Source organism: Toxorhynchites rutilus, chromosome 2, assembly GCF_029784135.1.
Source record: "Toxorhynchites rutilus septentrionalis strain SRP chromosome 2, ASM2978413v1, whole genome shotgun sequence".
Lineage (NCBI taxonomy): Eukaryota > Metazoa > Arthropoda > Insecta > Diptera > Culicidae > Toxorhynchites > Toxorhynchites rutilus.
This window is the reverse complement of record NC_073745.1, coordinates 667695-690844: the sequence shown is the minus strand read 5'-3', so window position 1 is coordinate 690844 and position 23150 is coordinate 667695. Positions and strand designations below refer to the sequence as shown.

At 38.3% G+C, this 23150-nt stretch overlaps 1 protein-coding gene across 4 annotated transcripts in view; it reads right to left on the bottom strand.

The window, feature by feature from the left end:
- Window positions 1-4023: 4023 nt before the first annotated feature.
- Window positions 4024-23150, bottom strand: part of LOC129770778 (zinc finger protein 423 homolog) — a 115232-nt gene continuing 96105 nt past the window's right edge. For 3 of the 4 annotated variants that reach the window (XM_055773840.1, XM_055773841.1, XM_055773842.1), the window contains 7 exons: window positions 18062-18387; window positions 8127-8269; window positions 6682-8001; window positions 6501-6620; window positions 5638-6432; window positions 5207-5575; window positions 4024-5146 (listed from right to left, as the gene is read on the bottom strand). In XM_055773840.1, coding sequence (XP_055629815.1) covers window positions 4315-5146; window positions 5207-5575; window positions 5638-6432; window positions 6501-6620; window positions 6682-8001; window positions 8127-8269; window positions 18062-18387 — 3905 coding nt within the window. In that variant the 3' untranslated portion in view covers window positions 4024-4314. The remainder of the gene's footprint in view (window positions 5147-5206; window positions 5576-5637; window positions 6433-6500; window positions 6621-6681; window positions 8002-8126; window positions 8270-18061; window positions 18388-23150) is intronic. The other variant, XM_055773844.1, reaches the window with a different exon arrangement.

The window sequence follows — 23150 nt, the reverse complement described above, 5'->3', positions numbered from 1 at the left end:
CACCATATATATTTTTTTCCAACCCTTAACAATATGGGTATCAAATGAAAGGGCTTGATTAGTGGAATACAATTATTGATGAACAATGTAAATCCAACATGGTGGCCGTTACAAAATGGTGGATAACATATTTTCTCAGAACCCCATCAATATAAGTATCAAATGAAAGGGCTTGATTAGTAGAATACAATTATTGATGAAAAGTGTAAATCCAAAATGGCAGTCGCTACAAAATGGTGGAATACATATTTTCTTAGAACTCCATCAATATGGGTATCAAACGTTAGTTATTCATGAAAAATACAAGTCCAAAATGGCCGCCACCACAAAATGGTGTCATATATATATTTTTTCAAAATTGTATCAAAATGTGTATCAAATAAAAGGGCTTGACTATTCGAACACAGTTATTTACGAAAAATGCAAATCCAAATGAGCCACGTCAGATTTCCATTACCTACCGTGAGTTGTTTCGTTACATGCCCTACGATTTTATTTTAGTCTCATCAATGCTCCAGATTAATGAAGAAAGGGGTGTGATAATTACTAACTGCTATTTGTATAATTATTTTCTAGCTATTAGTACATCATCTGTATTGTTTAAGCATCATGAAACCGTTGAATTTAAAAAAGTGTCTTTTAATTATTTTATTTTTAATTACTTTATTTTTAGTACATTATCTGTACCATTAGTATAGTCTACAAGAAAACCATTAATCAATTTCTTCAAAATTTTGGATTTTGGATTTTCATGAATAACCGTGTTCTACTAGTCAATCTCTTTTGTTTGATACCCTAGTCTACCATAGATACCCTAGTCTACCCCATAACATAGTCTTGATACCCTAGTCTAGTTTGATACCCAATCTCTTTTGTTTGATTGATGAGGTTTTGAGAAAAAAACTAATCCGCCATTTTGTAGAGGCCGCCATCTTGGATTTATATTTTTCATCAATAACTGTATTCTACTAGTCAAGCTCTTTAATTTAATAGCCATATTGATGGGGTTCTGAGAGAATATGTAATCCGCTATTTAGGATTTACATTTTTCATGTATTCATAACATAGATGAAGGCATTCTAATTCCATAGGAACGCTAATTTTTAGTGCTATGTTATGTCAATAATTTTTAGTGGTTGAAGTTATATTCGTAAGCGCTTAAGCGTCCGGATTTCGATGCATTACTATATAGATAACTGCGGTTTGCGTGTTGTGCACAATTCATTCAAAGAAAGAAAGAAAAATACAGGTTGGAATGAATTCCTTCAGTGCTTGTACAGCGTATTTAACCATTCTGTACTCGCACGCAAAATCATAACTCGTATACTCGCACACGGCGTCACAGTCTGTACGTGTCTCTGTAATATTGCTATTGTGTATCTTTAGGCGTTATTGGTTCGTTATAGGTTATTGCAGCTATTCCAAACTATCCTAATGTTGCAAAAAAGTGCATGAATTTCGCTCTTGAACATTTCGTGAAGAAAGATAGTACCAGTGGTAAAACTATTGTTGAAAAAAAGAACGTTTGATATCTTGTGCGTGGAACTCACATGCGTAACGGGAAAGGAATATACAAATATCAATATCATTTTGGCACATGGCAATGCGACATTGAAGCGGGGTTTCTACGTGAACAAAGAATGTTTGGTTGTAACCAAAATATCCAGAGTTTGGTAGCTCAGTACATTATTCCAGTATCCAAGATGCCATTATCTTGGATGCTGGTGGAGTTTCAAATGTTTGTCACGAGTGTTACGTAGAAGCTCTCAGGAAGTTCAATCAGGAAGATACAGATAAGAAGATCCTAGCGCAACGGAAGCGCAACGTGGCACAGGAAGCGAAGGAGTCAGAGGCCAGAAAGGTCCAAATACTTGCGGATGCTCAGAAAGAGTTATCATTGATTGACGAGGAGATGAAGTTTATAAGACAGTAATCAATGATCCAACAAATGAACGTTTTTCAAAGATAGTCTTTGTATGTCAAGTTGTACGATTAATGAAAAATGTAAATATTCTCCCAGCATATGCGAGTTTTATTTTATTCAATTTCATTCTTTTTTCAATTACTCTGTACCGTTTTTACAGTTCTATAGTTTGGTTTTACTATTTTCCTTGTTCTATGACAATCTTTAACAGAGAAAAAATGAATTCATCTTGTTTTGCAAACCTGTAGAGAGTTTGCATGCACGAGGGCAGTCCGATAAGTACTTAGCCTACAAAAAAAAACATTGGGAAAGTGGCGATTTATTTCTCAACATAGTCTCCTTTTAGCTCGATGCACTTTACCCAGCGATGCTCTAACTTCATTAATCCATCTGAAAAATACGTTTTCTCGTGGTCTGCAAAGTAGGCCTCCGTGGCGGCGATGACCTCCTTATTAGACTTAAATTTCTGCCCGGCGAGTGACTTTTTCAAGTTTGAAATAAAAAAAAAAAATCGCACGGGGCAAAATCTGGAGAATACGGTGGATGAGGCAGCAGTTCGTAGTGCAATTCGACCAATTTGATCGTGGAGACGGCGGAATATTTATTTTTTTAAAAATCCGTTTAAAATCCGCTTCCACCCACGGTCAAAACAAAACTACGAGTCCGAGTTGGCTAAAATTTTGACAATAGCCGTTTTCGGAAATGTACTACACGATAAGTAATCCATCTTGCGATACTGACATCGGGCGATGAGGCTAAGTACTTATCGGCCCGCCCTCTTATATTCAAAACCAGGAATGTTTAAAAAAATCTACCAGAAAACCAGGAAAAAACCAAGAATTTCAAAACACAAATCAAGATGCCACCCAGTGCCAATCAAAATCTGGTCCATGATTTTTTAAGAATGATTCCGATGCTGTTACAAGAACGAAAGGAGCATTCTTCTTCTTAAATCTGCAAAGTCCTTTGCTGGCAACAAAAGTGATTACATCTCTAGACATCGGTGCAAGCTCGAAAGCGGCCAGTTTATTCCCGATCTTTTCATGTCTGTAGCACCCCGGGTTACATTGGCACCCTTCTTCAATTTCCGCTTGACAATTGCCCAATATTTTTGAATCGGGCGGAATTTTGGTAAATTGGGAGGATTGAGGTCTTTTTTAATGGAATCGACCCTTTTGTCATTGTACCACTCGACTGTAGTGGCAGATTGTCAAATCTGGCCAAAATTTCAGCGGATCTTTGTGAGCCTTAATAAACTGAGGGTGATGTTTCGGCAGGCACTCTTCCCTATACATTTTCGAGTCTATTGTCTTGTTTGTGACGAGAACGTTGGTTCTCTGTCCACAGCTGCAAATCCCTCACCAAATCAAGAACATCATGGCAAATTTATCAGCGAAAACGAGCTTAAATTTTCTGGGGACATCTCCTCTGGCAGTGGCCTTATAGACCTGAGAGCTGTCCAAAATCCATCTTCATGTATGTTTCGTCATCCATTAGTATGCATCCATCACTCTTCGTCAAAACCTTGTTTTACAACTTTCGAGCGTGTCTTACGGCCACCAGATTTCAGCGTCCTGTTCGTTTACTTACAGACACGGAAATTACGAAAACCTTCTCACATAAGGATTCTCCGGGTGATACCATGGTTAGAGTTGTGTTTTTTTGGCGATGTCGTAGTTCAAGAGTCTCGGGTTTGTCTTAATTGTTCTCAATACCTTCAACCTCAGCTTCCGATTGTAAGTTCCCCTACGTCGCGTCCTCTCATCCGGTCGAACAACAGTTGTACGTTCACGGAAACGTTTCAGCACGGTCAAGTTTAGTACCTGACCACGTAGGATTTTTAATGTGCGTCTTGCGGCTTCCACCCTGTACAACTTTTTCAAAACAAAACGGATCAACGCGAATTTTTTACCGTCGAAAGATACAGGGTTTCCAAACAATTTACTGTTAAAAGGATTCAGATACGCTCACTACGACCGCTGCTATAAAATGAACAGTGATTCCGATTTCTAATCAAACCTTATTCGTGAAGAAAAACATTCTCTTCGTAATAAAAACGACAAAAGGATTAATGTATGCTCATTAATTGTTTATTGGTACTGGGTTCATTTGGTGATATTTTTGCTTACTAATGGTGCTTTCAATAGCTTCTAATTCTAGTACAACTTTAACTATAAAATGAAATTAACGATATTTCTAATTAAATAAACCAAACACTTGACTATCATCGTTTAAATTTTAGGCAGAACGAACAAAATTAGTAACTCAACAATACTCGACGTAACATAATAGTGTCGGAACAAAAATTTATTTGGCTTATCATGTTCCATGTTGATAGTTATGCGTATTCCTATATTGACTTACTAGGTTCAATACAATCTTGTAGATTGTTAATCTATGCACTCGTCGTGTGATTTACTCCCCGTCTGTCGCATGTTAGCATTTGGTTCCTTTCCGCTTTCCTCAATATTATGTTCCACCTCAATATACTCATCATCTTCATCACCATTTTCTTGATCTGGACCACTTTCACCGCTGCTACTGCTTGTGCTGCTAGTGGTTGCGGTTTCTTCTTTTTGCTCTTCATGCTCCTTCGAAGGAGAAGAATTTTGCTCAGCTGGACCGACTTCTTCCTTCGAGGCAGCTTCCGCCACTTCAGATTTTATTTCCACTGAGCTTGCCTCTGTAGTGGGTACAGACGCCAGATGGACTTTTCCTAGCTCATGATCAACTAGATGATGTTCTAGTTCAGCTCGGAAGAAAAAGGCTTCATCACAGTGATTGCATTCGTATGGTTTGGCCTGTGAACCATGCTCTATTATGTGGGTTTGTAGACCAGTGGAGGAAGTGAATACGGAAGAGCAAAGATAGCAAACGAATCCACGATCCTCACAGCCAGCAAAGGTATGATCGATGAGATGCTCTTGAAGCTTCTGATTGCTGACGAGATATTTTTTGCAGAGGTTACACTGGATTGCAGAGTTGGATGGGTTCTGGGGTGACCGAGGGGCGGACGAATGTGGTTGGTGAGTAGGCGTCTCTTGGAGTTGGAATGCAGCTGATGCCGACGACTTCATGAAATTATTGATCGACAGCAGTTTGGAGGGAAAATTGTGTCGTTTTAAGCAAGTTTCACAAATTTTGGCCTCTTGTTCAGCGGCCAACGGCTCCAAGCACAATGCACAGGTCTTCTCGTTTATTTCACTAGATTTGGTATGGAACCTGCGCAAGAGAAAGGTTTGTTGTTGGAAATGCTGACAGAAACTAGCAAATAAATCTTACTTTGCGTGTAGACTTATCTCGAATTCGGAGTTCAATGTTTGTCGACAGCATATACACTGAATGGGGAAACGTTCTTGTTCTTGTCCGGAAGTAGCACTGTTCCTGGATCCAGCGGCCGTTGAGTTATTGCTCGTCGTAGACCCCGATGCGGAGGAGGACTGCTGATGTTGGGTGAGGTGGCTTTTGAAACTGTGTACATCGGGTAACGTAGTTGGACAGTGAGAACATCGTCCCGATGCTCCTACCTTACAATGGGTGAGCTTATGTTCGGCCAAAACCGCCGGCGATGGGAAAATCTCATCACATATTAAACACTTGTGTTTACCGCCGGTATTGTGGGCGATCTTCATGTGGTTCTCGAGCTCGTTTCTGTGAAAGTCAGAAATATTTTTTTTTCAGAATAACTTTAGGTACACACAAGGTACACTTACCTCGATCGGAAGTCTCCGCTACAATAGGCACACCGCAAGCTCACACCTGTCTTCAGATTATGTACAATTTTGCGGTGTGTTTGAACTTCATTTTCTGTACTAAAGTCATTTCTCTCACAGATTCCACAGCTGTAGTAGTTACTAGTGTTATTTTTTGCGCAGGCTAAGGATGATTTTTCTACAGCAGTGGGTTGTCCCACAACGTTATTCGGAGTAGAAGTCGCGGATGGATTAATTCCATAGCGATGAAGTAACGTTGTGGGAGAATACATTTGTTGCGATTTGCTAGATGAGTTGGATGTGCTTGATGGAATGTTATTAGTAGCAGATTGGCCAGCACTTGATGCGTTGGTTCCAAGTCGGTCTGGTGAATACAGACCATTCATAGCCGACGGTCGTTGATTGTAAAGATTCATCAATGTTTTGGATTGTGCTGTATTCGTTGGATTAACGAATTCCTTCTTAGGTTGGTCGAGATAACGTTGAGCATGAGATTTATTCAAGCTTTCATAAAATCCGTGCAGAAAGTTAGGGTGCTTCATCGAATTGATAGTGTCTACGTGAAGTGGGTTGTAGAATTTATTTGCGGCATATAAATTTTGCCACCCTGCAGCTGCGGCTGCCATTTGACCATGTAGTTGCAGGTATTCAAGACTGCTTGCAGAGCTGTTACTGCCTACAACATTTGACGCAGCAGCTGCTGCGGCATTCGATATTTCTTTCTGACTGTGATGAGTTTGCATGTGTCGATCAAGAAGAAACTCAACGTGGAATGATTCAGGGCATGCTGGACACCTAAAATGAACGAAGAAAGGTTGTTATTTTGGATTCGGAAGTTGTGCCAAAGAAAAGAGAGATCGTACTTGAACTTTCTTGCATGTGCTGCTAAGTGGAATTGCATTTCCAGTTCTGAAGAACACACAACACGACAGAAAACACATTGTACGGCCCCTGAAGAGATATGACGAGATCGGATGTGGTGCCTGAAAATATCATCCATGATAAAAGGTAAATAAAAACTGTATTTCGATTAGTTGAATTTACCTAAATTCCCGTTCCGTCCGGAATACTTCCGCGCAGGTTGTACATCGGTATAGCTTCACTTCACTCGAGTGTGTCACTGCAAAGTGAACTTGTATGTTGACTTTACTGTCGAAAGTTTCATTGCAAAGTGCGCATTTGTATAAAACCTGGGTATGGACTTCGTACAGATGTTTATGTAACTCTTCGGCTTTGGGAAAATTTTTGTTACACGTAGGATCACACAGATATTCCGCGCCGGTTACAAGATAGTGATTGGTGACATGTTTCTCGTATTCCTGCTGATCAGCAAGCGTTACTCCGCACTGTTGGCACACATACGATGTAGTGGTAGAGCCTTGTTCGAGGTGAGCTTTCAGATGATTTCGAAATGATTCGAAATCTGGTAGAGCTGCGTTGCATTGATTGCAAAGGTAGGCTCCGGGAGGTGTAGGCTGAATCGATCCCGATGCACCAGGTGAATTATCTTTTCCCACTTCTCTCGGGTTGCTGCCAGAATTCGGTTGGGTCTCGCTCTCTACCTTCATTTTTTTCATCCGAGGTTGGCTGAGATCGGTGGGGGCGAGTTGTTCCTGCGCTTCCTGTGAGTTATCATTTTCATCCTTTTCCTGTTTTATCACTTTAGTTTCCGTACCTATGGACGCTTCTTCATTGCCGTTTTCATCCCGCACGCTTTTTTCGCTGGCAGGTCGTTCACTTTTCACTTCCGTTCGTTCTCTGGATTCTTGTTTGTCCTCGAAAAAGGGTGCTCCATAGAATGAAGTGTACGTATTCATGAGATTCTTGTTGAATTGCTCTAGATAGCTGTTCGGACTATTGATTCTGTCTAGGTGAGTGGATTTTAGATGGTTGAACATCATCGGAATCGTGGGGAATTTCATAGTACAAAATTCACAAGCAATTGGTGGATATGATAGCAAAGTGTCGGGAGATGCATGACGGTGAAAATTGTTTTCGTTGAGTAGCAAGTTGCTGTGCATTGTTTGTACATGAGCCCCCAGTTGTTCCACATTGGCGAAATCCGTTCGAGTACAATAGATGCAAGTGAGTTCGCCCGATTTCAGCAGCTTTGAACGGTTTATCATCATTAGATTTTGTTCGTAGGGGGAAAATTTTCGCTTCGGGTTAGAAGCGCTGCTAGAAAGCGAACTGGTCGAACGAGGACTGTATGTTAGATTTGGACTTCCAGTCAGCGCAATTTGTTTCTTGTGATTTTGCATGTGACTAGTGAGGGCGGCCGCAGTATTGTAACCCCTGTTGCATATAGTGCACTGAAATGGTTTCTGGTTGTCGTGGGTTTTCATGTGGATTTTCAGGTGATCACTGGATGGTAATAGATAAAATATTTTCAAAATGATTATTGGTTTGAAAAAAAACTTCAGAAAATTCAGTAGAATAAAAAAAAGTATCGAACATGCAAGAAGCACAAGAGCTATCATAATACTCACCTTCTAGAAAAAGCTGCTTCGCAGTGAGGGCACCGATACCGTCGATCTCCCGTATGCAGTTTGGTATGACGATCTCTTGACCTCTTGTGTTTGAATAAACGAGCGCAGTATTCACACTTGAACGGCATATGTTCGGTATGGCTCTGCAAGAAAACAAAACCGAGATGAATAGGACACGAAGCTCCGTGAGGTGAGCGAGATGTATGTAGCAAAGGGGGATACGTTGAGAAGATAAAAATTGAAAAGAGTCGTTCAGAAAAACCAACGCACCTTGCTTCTTCGCGGAATACTGTAGAAGAGGAGGGAAAACTTCATCCCGGGGGAAGTTCCCCGATGGACTTAAGAATGCAGGGCGGCGCAAAGGAACGCCACCATAAATAAAACAGTTTGCCTAACACAAAAAATGCGCTTCATTCGGAGCAGAATTATTGAAACATTCCTAAGCGAACTTTGGAAACTGACATCTTTTGTTTTATGCCATCGCACGCCGGTGTAAAAGGATCTCCATCGAGTTATGAAACACAGGCCTTTCGACGCGGAACGGGAGTTACGGCAAAATAGTCGAAATAGTTTCGGTCGGTCCATGATTTCGATTCATAAACTGTGAAGATGTTGCATTCTCCGCGTTGGGTCCCAACTTTGGCTTCGCGGTAGAATATACGCTCGCCGGTTCACAAATCAAAATTCTTTTTGACAGAAAGATAAGTGCTAAAGAATGTCGTCATCTACACGACACGTTATCTCATTGCTGAGATCTCTTCGTCCGTCTCTCTCTTCATGCTGCCACTGTTGCATTACTGACGGGCTGCATCGTTTAGCCTTTGGGGAGGTATAAAGTTTGAGAAGTATAGTTTGATTATTTTTTCCGTTTGACTGAAATTTAATTTTATCTCACATTGCTCGAAAAATGCTCACGTTTTGGTCCCTGTTTCGTTCTCTATGGTGTTCTCAACAGCTATCATGTGAGATCATGGTATAGAAACAAGATCGATTCCAATTTTGAATATAAAATTTTTCGGACCTTATTGAACATTAGCTTTACACGTAATTTTGTTACTAAATTGTGGCAGGCGCACATGACAACATTCAATATACTCTATTGATGGACAGAATCGTGGGGTCGGACAAATACATTCGATTGTAATACAAAGCTCATTTCAGCATGCAAAAGGATCAAATTCAGACACAATCACCCAAATCGTGATGAGAATTTTATTTTGGATTCGTGTCCCGTTCTGATCGGACGATTTTCTCGATAACATTATTTTTTTCAATTTTAATTGTGAGTTCAATCAGATCCCCTCTCTCAATTCTCACAACCCGTACTTAGAGAACTATACATGCTCCAGATTCGCTATCAAATCGGCGCGCTTTGCGTAAGGTGATTTTATATAGTAGCTCCCTGAAAGCTTGTTTGGCGCCGATGATTTATACAGTCATCGACGCCAGTTCGTGCACTTTTTATTGCACCAGACCGTATATTAAAGTACAGATAGAACGGCGCTCGCCAGGGTTGCCATAATAAAATGTGTTTTTTTTTCTCAGAAGAACTGTATTGATATCTGTTTTGGATTTGCAAGTCCAACTTTAAGGCATAATCTTAGCTTTAGTATCATTGATTGATTCAACGAGATTAGTGATGTGAATAATACAGATTTGGAAAACGGCTAAGTCTTGAAAAAGGGACATAAAGTTTCTACGAAGTCATATGTCGGTATCCTAACGGCAGATTTTGATATATTTTTTACATTCTAATTAAATTAATCGGGTATGTTTCTATTTTAATTATTTTTAATTCGAACTTTCGTTGTTCAACCGTTTGAGGATTCAGCAGAAGGTTCTAAAAGTTATTTTTCTGCTCTTGCCCTGTTCAATAACTTCTGTTTCTACAGATTCAAAACCGACTCAGATATCTTGTGGTTTCTTCAGATGCTGTTCAAATTTTCAAATTCTGATCTTGCCACCTTGGAATTGATGGCTCGATCTCCAATTCGATTTGTTCAAAAATTATCCATAAATCCATAAATTCATATACAGTAGAACCTCGGTTATCCGCGAATACGAGTTCCTTAGTAATTCTATAAACCTCCCCGAAATTTGTCAGTGAATGGTAGAGTCCTGCTCTTTTGTTTTGGCCATGGCTATCACATTATCCGATCACTGATGTAAACGACCTTACAGATGGATAGTTCAACAATTTCTGTATTGATAGAACATAGTTTTCATGCTAAAATATCTTTTTTTCGTGTTAGTACCTCATTTTTAGCCCTTTATTGCGTTATCCGCGATTTTCGTTATACGCGGTGATCTAGCCCAACTATTTCGCAGATAATCGGGGTTTTACTATATAAAGAAAATAGTTAAGATGGGCAAAATATTATTAACATCAAACCATAAATAATACTAGAATGTTTTTTCGAAAAATCTGTATATGTATGTAAGTATGAAACCCAACAAATCTGTAATCCGTATTTACAGATTCTTGATTCCAAAAAGTCCGAAAAATCTGTTTTATTTATTCCATTTGTTTATTTCAGTCTCATTAGCATTTTAGCTGTAACAGGAGCCGAATTTTAATCGTGTACATGTCACATGGTTATCATATCTATAATTAGCACATTACACAGTTGCCATTTTTCGGTGTAAGAGTTTCGTTCTATACCATTGCATATGGTACATTTACACAGTAGCCATTTAGGCGTAAGAGTATTCTTTTTGTTCTTCCATTATCCAGTTAGACCGGACAGCGGAGACAGTTGATTGATCATTGTTGAGTTATTTTTAGAACAGCAGCCCGATGTGTCTTGCAGAGCAGACACAGCAGAGCAGTTGTATGGATGAATCGATCTTATTTCGACCGTGGATCGATCTCCATCGCTGATGATTGTTGAGTGGACGTAGCTATTCTGTAACAACACAAAGATGGTCAATGAGGGCCCTGAGTTTTGAACCCACGATCGATCGCTTACTAAGCGAACGCGCAACCAATGTGGCTACGGAGACCCCCCGAAAAATCTGTTGGAATGCAGATTATTCTGTAGATATGGTAACCCTGGCACTCACACGCTCTAGTGAATTTCCAATGTATTAGTGCCTGTTTCGTGCATATTTTGCTTTTGCTACGAAAGATAAGTCATTTTCTGATTTCATCAATGCCACGAAATTTTCAGGTACATCGGCAACAATTTAGAATGGGTTGGTAAAAATTTTTGGATCCAATTTCAACAAATTCATGACAAATATCTGTGTTCAGTTTAAAATTTCATTCCTCTAAGAAAAACACTCTGTGTTAACTGTGTTCTGAAGATTTGCCTGAACGCGAGGAACAATTGTCTTTCGGCCTTTCGCTATCTTTGAAGGATAATGAGGAAGGTGTTCGACCTCTTTGTATCAATCATCTACCTAAAGAATTGCTCAAATGCGACAATTGCTGGAATGTTCCGCCGAAAGTGCCAATCAAATTGGGCTGTATCAGGCCGTCTGTGTAACTGACAGTGCATTTGATGCACGCAGAATATCAGCTTAACTACAACATGCAGACATTGGCGTAGAAAACTGCACATAATTTTGACGTAGGATAGCATTTTTCGGGAGCATATGGCTTGATCACGAACACCACTTCACGGTGAAAACGAAATGAAGTGTATGCAAGGTTATACACACTCATTCGTAGACTGGGTGTGGGAAAGAACACCCGAAATTTTCATACTCATCCACTGATCATGAAAAGAAGCAAAATTTCAGGCGTGTTCGTGTGAATATTTTCCTGATTTGATTCTAACCCGGTCCCGTTTTTGTGTCCTTGATAATTGTACTTTCGATTGCTTTATGCTTTTTTGACCAACGAAAAGGTCACCAGGAGGCAATGAAAAATGATATTGGCGGCTTCACCATCCGATTTGCAATGCGATCATTATTTAGTGAATAATTAATCATCACAGACAAAGGGTAAATTTTTCATTCAAAGTGGTACAAACCATCCGTACTATAAATTAATGAAAAATATAATATAAACATTATGATAATATGGCTATGATTTTATCATTATTCTACATATCCTATAGATGTATTCAGGTGCCTATTCTATCAAATTCTTTCGAAAAAATCCTATTAAATTTGAACGAGGAAAGTACCACCCATATATGGGTGACGGGATGACGAACGTTGTTACTCGGTTCTGCTGTTATGAATTATTCATATGAATTCCGAGCAAATCAGTAGGATCGACCGAATCAAAACTATTGATGCATCTGTCATAATTTTGCGAGATGTTTGGTTTGCTTATTGCCTCCCAATTTGAGTTGGTCCGCATCATCAGTATTTTCTCAGAGAAGTATTTCAGAAACGTTCCAAAATATGCAATTCGCAATTAAAGTAAGAGTATCAATTAGATCAGAAACTTTCGTTTACCATAGAGTGGAATTTCGATGTTAGTTACTTGTTTCGATCGATGGACATGATGTGACTGATCGGCAGTTCCGACCATAAGAAGACATAAAAAAATGACTTCATTCGTGGAGAAGATTTACCGCAACTGTTTCCGAGTTCTACCAGAAAATGGAAAAAAAACTGTAGCTTTTTTTAACGATAGGAAATAATTCAAAAGATTCATTTGTTAATCATTTCTTCAATATGAACTTACATTTTCATAAAAACATATGGTGTTGTCCAAGATACGACCGCATTGTTGACCCAGGGCTACGAAATTATTTCCTTCAATTCATTTGTTTATCACTTACTCATTGGCGACCAAACACATTAATTTTAACATTAAAGAGAATGTTCTCTGCTTGCTGGCTAGAGCTAACTAAAACAAGAATCGCAAATGGAATTTCTTTTATTTTGTTTCTTTTATTTATTCGTTATTATGTATTATGTATTATAATTATTGTTATGCCCGGTGCAAGGCGAAAATCATATCCTTCTACATTTTTTTTGTGTTGTTTCTTTGCTTCTGCGCGTCAGTGCAGCACCACAAGCAGAATTTATTACACTGATCTTTCTTTATGTTTATATGTTTTGCTTGAATATGATAGTACATGATACTGTTGGAATTGAAATGTTGTGCCTCGTCGCTGCTTGTTATTGACGGCTCGGTTTATGGGACACAAAAATTGCATCGAAAATTGAACTGATTCCACTTTCCGTCAATTTAGGTTGTTTGGAGACATGCCAAACAAACATGTTTTCCGATTCGATTGGTATGCAAACCATCAACAACTATTCACAGGAAGAATGTTGTTACTGTTGAAACTATTTCTTAAACTACGTCTAACCAGAATATATAGGGGGTGAAATGAAAACCTAAACAGAGAGCATGCAGGAAAAAAAATAAAAGATTTCAAATGCTTATATCTTGAACATCTCTCAATAGTTCGGAAAGATGTATGCATCAATTGATAGGATATATTTCTACGCATCTATCATACTGAATAAAATGTAATTTTTCATGAGATAAACAATTGAACAACTTTGAAGTTTTAAGCGTTATCTAAACGCCCTAACTACCTAGTTTTGATTGGTCCAATTTACGGTTTCCCTAACACAGACTCCAAAATCGAATCGGGAATTCGCTTTGCAGATACAAGCAAGAAGGGGGAATTTTTGTTCTTATCGAAGTATGTTCCCTAACACAGCCATCTAAACCAAGGTGCCTTACATTACATGGCGTTTGTTCAAATTCTTTACTAACACAGCAAATATATTGAAAAAAAAATTGCTTCATTGAATCAATAATTGAATCAATACAAACAAATGATTACTAAGCCAACGGTAGTCCCACGTCAACCTTGCGATTATATCATAGATATAACCCATCTTTTTTCTGTTAAATCCACAAAATTGTCCCCAAGTTTGGCCAATAGAATTAGAGGCGAATGAACTGCAAAGTTTAAAGCCTCTTAAAAACAAAGAAAGAAGAAGAAGCCAATAGAAAAGTATTATAATAATGAAGCGGAAACTGGAGATGAAGGGAACAGTCACCAGCGACATTGATCAGATGAAGAATTGGTGGATATAATGTTATTAGCTATAACATTGATATAATTATATTAGCTAAGCTTATGTAACTGAGCATGTAAAAACAAACGAATTAATGAAAAAAATGTTGTTAGCTTTGATTTATTCTCAGAAAGTATTTCGATTGGAAGTATGGTTAAAAAAAATACACACATTCGAAAGTTTCCCATTTCCAAATGATCAATGCTTTATGTCACAAAATTACTTAATCCAAAAGAAGCCGTCACATCGACTAATCTCAAAATTGTTGTTCATTTCTTCATTCCATTTTTTAATCCCCGTTCTCATTTAAAATAATTACGGCATTGTTTTATACTTTAATTGAATTCAAAGCGAATTAGAGTTTTGGTAATTGTATAATCCATTCACCGTTCGGATCTGTTACATGCAGCTGGTCGAATGAGACTTATTTAGCATTGAGTCACATATTAGTTTGCAAAGAACTTATCCTGCTAATGAGCGGTTGCACGTTTTGATAACTCTATTACGACCATATCAAGCCGTGTGTCCCCTTTGAGCTGATGCACCTGTACCCGTTCCATCTCTGGATCATTTCTAGTCCCAGCCGTGGATAATTCAAGAAAAGCTCTTCGGTACGCGAAAAATTTGTATTGTCTCACCATTTGTCCCGGAATGTCCGTAGCATCAGTGCTGGACCGAAGCTCCTAATTAGGGATGATTGCAATTATGACTTTTGTGGTGCACTATATTGAATCGCTCAATGTTCATAATTCTCTTTCGTTGCACTCGCAAATGAACTGATCATAACGTGATTGTATTTATGACTAGCCATTGGGCATAACTTTCCGGGAAACGAAGCGAACCTGTTCTGGGTGGATTCAAAGCGAGATCCTCCATGGATACATGGAGTTCGCTGAAACAAGTCTGCTTTGAAAGAGTTTTGAGAATTAGAAAACTCGCATTAAAACATCACCCGAACATTGGTGGAAGCAGGCACGAGAAAACAAACAATGCTTAATAACGAATTTATTCTGGTGATGCTTTCACTCAGTCTGCGGGAAGATGCTGATTTTTGTTGTTGTACTACAAGGAAGATTATACGGTATAAAGACAGCCGCGAACCAACAAGAACCATAACATAACGACCCATTGCGACAACTTTTCCTACGTCCCTCGACTGGTTTCGTTTTCTTCTGAAATCTGGTACGACACGTAAGATGCTGACGTTTCCAAGTTGTCGTCTCGGAAGAACATAAAGGGAGCAAAAGCGCTGGCCAGAAGTCACAACCTTTGACATCAAACGAGAGGAGAAGACATGCTTTAACGATGTTGTTGTGTCTTGTACACAGTTCCGAGGCGAACATTAGAGTGAGTGCAATGGTGATGGCTTAATTGTCTCACCTCATCTCTCTATTGCTTCACCTTTTCTTTGTTCTGCAGATCGCAAGATAGGGGATCTATTCTCAATGCACGCTTAGTACCCGGCATCTTTGTGTGTTTGATAATTCGTGTAGTTATTCTCAGAGGAAGTGCCAATTCTAGACTTTCTTGGTAGCATATTTTAACCATCGACGACGAGATGGATCGTTTGGGGACACTCACTGTAGGAAATGTTCCTTTTCCCTCAACTGGTTCCTGGGAGAAGTTTTATTGCTTCTTGATTCCATACGTCGGATAATTAGTATTTGACGGGAACATTTGTTGATCAAATTGTTTTTACATCCACCAATGTTGTTTGCAGTTTCTGATTGTTCATACATATTTCAACACCGCGATATAGTAACTGTATAAATTTAGTGTTTCAAAACATAAAAATAGAAACTTTATGCATACAATTAAAAAGCCGAAAACGTTTCACCCAGTTTTTGTATATTTATCGAGAAAAAAAAATTCTCGGAATTAGTGTTTCTCTCCCTTTATCATATTTTCTTAAAACTGCCCACGGCTGCTTCCGTATTGCTCAATCGAGTCAGACACTGAACAAGATACTAATTAAGCTCCCTTAATTTCCCGTCATCTGACCAGAGTCAGAGGTGTTAATTCCATAACCGCTGCCAGTCGCTGATCTTGGTGATTGAGAGCAATTAAAACATAAATCATATTTCTGTCACACTTCTGGTTACATGGCTCTCTTCACTCTCTCACACATCGATTAATTTTATTGCGACGGTACACTGAACTGCTATTGGCACAGATAGTGCGCTGTGTATGTCGAGGTGTTAGACTTTAGCCAATATGGCTTACCTTGCCCCCCTCCTTGGTTCAACGCAGAAACAAGTTCCTTTCAATCGACTCCGATGGTGATCTGTTTTTGCCTCGCCTTCGGGCTCTCGCCACCTTTAGTGAGCGCCATAATGCTATGCTAATGAGGCACAAGCTGGGTCGGAATAAAGTGGAATCGGTTGATTTGTTCGTGTAATTGCTCCCTTATGTTTTCACTTTAAAGCACAAGATGGGAGATTTGGCATCCGTATGAGTGGAGAAGACACGAATTGGCTCTGTTTGATCCAATAGTCAATGTGCCAGGTAGAAATGAACCGAGTGGAAGAGAAAATCTGTTGCAGTGATGCTTCACACGTTCTCTGATTCTAAAATGTGTTGTGCTATCCAAAAAAATGTTTTTTGAAGTTATCTTCTTCTTCTTCTTCAATGGCACTAACGTTCCTAGAGGAACTTCGCCGTCTCAACGTAGTATTACTTGCGTCATTTTTATTCGTACTTAGTTGAGATTTCTATGCCAAATAACACGCCTTGAATGCATTCTGAGTGGCAAGCTCTAGAGAATACGCGTGATCACAGTGCAAGTCGGAGGAAATTTCTTTGACGAAAAATTCCCCCCGACCAGAACGGGAATCGAACCCGAACACCCGGCATGTTAATTATGACGCTGACCACTCGGCCACGGGAGCACAACGTTATCTTAAGGTTTTAGATTGTTAGAGGCTAGTAAACACACAGTTTTTACTCTTTGATTATAGGTTTTCTATCAAAGCTGTTTTGTTCTACACTCACAGAGAAAACATTGTTGTTGATTGAATAAAAATAATATCCTCTTCTAAGAAGTACAATTCTTCAGCTGGATAGCAGCTAAATTGTTGAAACGGTGGCATTCCTGCCGCAATTTGCGGAAAAGTATACATGCCAGACCAAACCGATCCACTTCCCATCGGATCACTTTGATTTCACCAATGAGCAATTATTGAACACCATTAAGACAGTCGATTAAAATTGCTACTTTCCGTTTGTTGCCGCGCGGTACCATGTCGATAGTCATGTTAAGTAGCACCTCTTTCACGTACATATTTTGCCATCGGATGCAGACGGTAAAATAATTGTCCTTCTGTTCCGTGCCGGTGAAGGCACTATTGTAAAACAACACGATTTATCCATGATATCGCTCGTTTTGCGACACTCTTTGAAATCCCAGGGTCATGTAGAGAAGAAAATCGCACTGCCAGTTGGACTTATTAAACACCAATCATCATGCGGTGATTATCGACCAGTCAATCAATCAGAGGCGCAGATCATTGGGAATGAACCATGCTTAGCCGAAGCAGAAACAGGCTTAACGACATCATGCGCCGTCTACAGCGAGAAGCGGCGCAATTACAGCACACATTCTGGGTTCGCCACAGGGCCCCCGACGGATATTGGTTCGTACTGGGGACATTTTTTCCCAACAGGAAGGTGACTTGCGAAGGGTTAATTACACGCATCGATCAAATTATCTATAATTTCCGAATATCGGAAATATTTTAAAGGATTTCATTTTTTATCTGCCTGAACAAGTGACAAACCGTTCAAAACTTGTTGATAGGATAGACTCGACTCAGAAGCGTTTAAATATTAAAATAAAGTTTACGAAATTATAAGTGTGCAAACCCCCGCTAGCAGAATAATAATCGATTAAACGATTTTCACATCATTTGATAGGATAATAACAGATAGTGGCTCACCTGTTCGTGCTTCTTCAAATAGCCAAGACGTGGAAAGGTTTTATCACAGAACTGACAACGATAAGTGCCATCATTATTCTTGCTGTGGCTATTAGTGTGATTGTTGTTTTTAATTATTTTATTATTATTGTCGGTCCGATAGCGTCTCTCGGAGCGGCATTTTGCTCCCGCAGTAGGACCGGCCCCAGTGCCGACAACAACAGCAGAGGAATCTCCGTTCGCTAGGAGCAATCGTGCATCGGCGTCGTTGGTGATCGAGTTCGGTGTCGTCATGCCATCCGATATCGAGGGTGAGAAACTCGACGATGTATGCGAGGAGTAGAGCTCTGCAAGAGATACACGAGAAAAGGATACAATGAACGGAAGTCATATTCAGATTGATGGCAGCTACGTGGTGCTAATCAGGTAATAGATTATTTATGATGGCAAATTTATATTGATGTGATGCTCCATTTCACTCCCTTTTTCTGCTTACGGGAGGAACGTGCTAAAGCACTGGTTGATCCTTTTTATTAGCGTGCTCTCATTTGGATATACACCACCAGAGAGGTTCGGAAGAAAATCACTGAGCATGTGAAGATTTATACATTTGCATCAATCACAATTTGTGGTGGATTTGTAGCAGTATTTGGGGATAGAAAATTTGCACGCTTTTACTCAATTTATTTCCGGGAAATAAGCTTCACGAGTGATGATGTGGATAATAAATTAGATTTTGTTTGCCCTTCCAACGAAGACGATGAGTGAGATTCCCTTGAAAATAGAACAGATATCTTCCATTTCAAGAGTATGCATTTTCTTTATCTCTGGATATATATATATATATATAAATATATATATATATATATATATATATATATATATATATATATATATATAAATATATATATATATATATATATATATATATATATATATATATATATATATATATATATATATATATATAATATATATGTTTGTTTTTTTTATCACATCGATAATGAAATTCAATTTCTACTGATTCTGTTGATATACGATTATGTCAATAACATTAACAAAAATAATTGTGAAAATTCAATTCCTAGCAATCGGTTGGTAATGTTAATGAATTTGAAAATTAAAAAGTGACAGTCACCAACAGAAATATGTGTTTAAAATGATGTTGTGTCAATTTACACGTCGATTGTTCACGGATTTGGTCAAAAGTAATCTTGGCTCAAGAAAAACCTAGTGTTGAAATTGCTTCAACTGTTGTAGTTTAGAAACTCGCCTTCAATTTCATAACCTCTTTATCCGAGTTGAATGGCTAAAAAATTCCTATTTAAAATAGATGAAACAAGTAAATATTATACAGCCAAATTGAGCGGCTGCTTACGTTTAGTATTTGCATCTAGACACAACTACTTCAGAAACGATTTTTCTGAGATTAATATCTATGAAAATAATTGGATAATTCGAATTCTTCTAATGCAATTTCCGATTATCCTATTTTCACAATCTGAATGAAAATTCTAGAATTTTTCTTCGCTATATTTTATTATATTACTCGCAACATACTGACATTATATTATTATGTTTGAAGTGTAACATTTACACTCGTAACACCTAGAGAAATCTAAAATGGGTCTGCTCTTAACACATGCGCTATAAATGAATGGATAACATATCTGTTCTTCCTTCTTCCATATCGGGGTAATATTATTGGTTTATAAATCAGCAGTACACCAAAAAAACAGTAAATGATCCTAAAAATAACAGAAAATGTGCTACTCTCACAAACTGGTAAGGTACTCCGGGGCGAGTTGAAATTCGGGGTAAGTTAAAACGTAAATCATAACTGTTACTAGGAATGATGGATTGACGCGATAAAAATATGTAAAGTGAACACTATCTTTCAGTCCACCTTATGACAAGCATTACCAGAATATTGGAATGCATTAACGCAATCCGCGCATTTGTTTACTCTTCCTTGTTCCGTGAAAGCAAAACGAACATTTTTGCACACTGACTGAATCGGTTCAAAGACACTGATTTTTTTCAAAAATATCGCCTGAATCGCACGTCAGGTAATCAAGTGTAGTGTTTTTGAAAACTAGACTGAAAAATCTTTTTCCGTATAGCTCTGAGCATTTAAACTCACCCCATGTTTTTTCCAACCCTGGGGTAAGTTAAAACCAGTGAAAATCGACTATTGTTTAAACATTGCTGCGGATGCCGGACGTTATTTGTCGATGACTGCTGTATGAATGAAATATGATAAATTAAAAAATATAAATCATTCATATTTCGTTCCTCAGTATGTTCTACAGAATTTATGAATACACTGACATGATACAAATAAAATTTGTTAATTTTGCAACTAGGGGTCGTTCAAATATTACGTAACGCAATTTTGTTACTATTTTAGACGCCCTCTTTTCTACATAACATATAACAAATATTCATTTGCATGAAAATGTTTTGATTTTGTGGATTTATTTCCAAACATGTTTCCACAAGCCATTTGAGTGTGTTAAGTAATATTTGAATATTTGAATGCTCCTCCCTCAATAGTGGCCTTTCGAGTGGCTCTACTCTGACATGAAACCGTTTAAAATAGTATTCTTGATGTTATTGTTTCGTATATTAACTCCTAGTATGTAGTTTCCATTTTGTGTGTATTACGATCTTGCTGCTTTGTGTCATTGTAAACAAACAACGCTTCAACTCATATTCTAGTGTATTGGTATTGGTAACTACCATACACTGCATGATTGTCATGTGTGTGTGTGCAAGCGCTGAGCGTAAACAAATGTTTTTTTTATTTTTCAAGTGTCAAGTTTGTATAAGATCAGTTATATTTTCCGTTGTTTTAGTTGTTTTGATCAATAAATCTGGAAAATTCCGAAGGGAAAAGTACTCACAGAGAAAGAAAAAGTACAAATCGGTGCATTTTACCAAGAAAATGTTGGTATCAGAGAAACCGCTCGTCGGATTGGACGATCCCGTCAAGTAGTGCTCAATTATTTGGTGAACCCTCGAGGATACAAAATCCTTACCTGGTGGGTTCAATAGTATTTTTCAGCCAGGAACTTTAGTGAAGGCTTGTACATGGTTTGAGTGGGATTCTGTGCAACCGGAAAATTCAAGATGCCTATCGCATCCTTCAAAATGAATAGCAAGTATTACATACATATTCTGGAATCCTCTCTCCTACCGTTTCTGTGTAGATATCGTCACGAAAAATTCACATTCCTGCAAGACAATGCCGCTATTCATACCAGCAAGGAAACTAAGCAATGGATTAAGGACCAAAAACTTGACTTATTGGACTGGTCGACACGGTCTTCGCTGTTGAATCATGTTAAAAATCTTTGGGGGATCCTAGTACACAGAATCTACCCTGAGGGAAAGCAGTACACCACGGTTGATGAGCTCAAGGCCGCAATTTCAGAGACATGAAAAAATTCCGAGAAATCCGTTCTGCAGAACAGTATAGATGGACAAACTGTTCATGAAATGTTCAAAAGAACTAGTTTACCTAAAAGAGTGAACGAACGGTCGTTCTTTTCTACTGGGCAACAGTTCATATGAACTGTTCACACAGTTCAGAACCAGTTCAGAACGAACTGTGTACGATGATCGCTGGCGAAACTGTATATACAGTTCCGAACGAACTGACCACTGGCTGAATTATGCATATAGTTCAGAACGAACCGTGTAGGTTGATCGGTGTATAAGAGGAAAGCGATCGAACGAGTGACAGATGAATGATACTGCAATGTAAATAGTCCTCAAATTAACGAAAGGAAACAAACCATAGCCCCATGAAACAACACTAATAAGATGATGTTTAATTAAATATTTTCAAGTTAAGGGTAAATATTTCAGTAAGATGATATGCAAATCTACTTCACCAAGAAAATACATTTGAAAGCGAAATGTTTCGAATAGTCTTGTTAAACATATATGTATATTATATCTTAATGTGCTCGATAATTTTGAGATAGACGTTCGCGTTTCGGTACAGTTTTACTATAGTAGTTGTTGGCAAACATCGTAAGAAAAGCAGCACAAAGCTAGTTTGTGAAAATGAATCACGGCTCAAACTAAATCAAAATTTCAAATTCAATGTTTGATTTTATATTTTTCTAAGATACTTTTAACAAAATTCGGACGAATAATTATTTGTTAACAAACATCATTTCATGAATGAACAGAACAGTTCTACATAACATCCTTCAATTTTTCATACTTGCTTTGACATATCCTTGTACTGTGCGAAAGAGTGAGTGAACTGCCCAAAAGAACTAGTTCACTTATGTGGATGGTTGGTCAGTGGACGGTTCATTAAAGTGAACTGTTTTGCTCACCTCTAGTAAATAGTATGCCAAAACGAATTTTCCAGGTTATTTACCGAAATGGCAAGATTACCAATCGTTGACATGTAAATCTGCCGATTGTTTTGAATTTTTCATTGATAATACTTATGAATTTTGAAATGGTTTTATAATAACTGGACAGCACAAATTATCATATTGAAGCCCAATAAATAAACAAACGACTCTTTTGCCGACGACTTTTGTGCGAAATTGACGTTAAATAAACTTTATTCTAAGCACTCAATAATGTATGAGAGTATCTTATAAAAATGTTTGTGTTACGACGAAATATATTCAAGGTGGTCTTATAGAAGTTGGACAGAGTGTATGTATGCTATAGCAATATGAGAGCAATATGAGCAGGCGATACAATTATCGCATTAAAGCTTTTCGCATAGTTTTCCAAATACACGGCCTAGACCGAGAAGGATATAGATTCACATTTATGCTCTCCTTTTTACTCTTAGAAAACACTTCGTTTTATAATTAGGTGTAATATTATCACGCATTTATACAATAGTGGTGTGGTTATGTGGTTATTTGTATAGCGTGGTTTTGTTAAACGGCTTTGCATTATAGCCGACCCTGGTTCGATCCCCGTTGACATCGTTTGACCTTTTTTTTTGGGTACAATTCCAAGCTGACGTTCAGCCTGAGAGAAAGAGATGTCTGCTCCCACACATGAAAACATTTTGTAAAAAGTGATTTTATTTGTTCATTTCACCCTTCCGAATACGAAAAAGCAT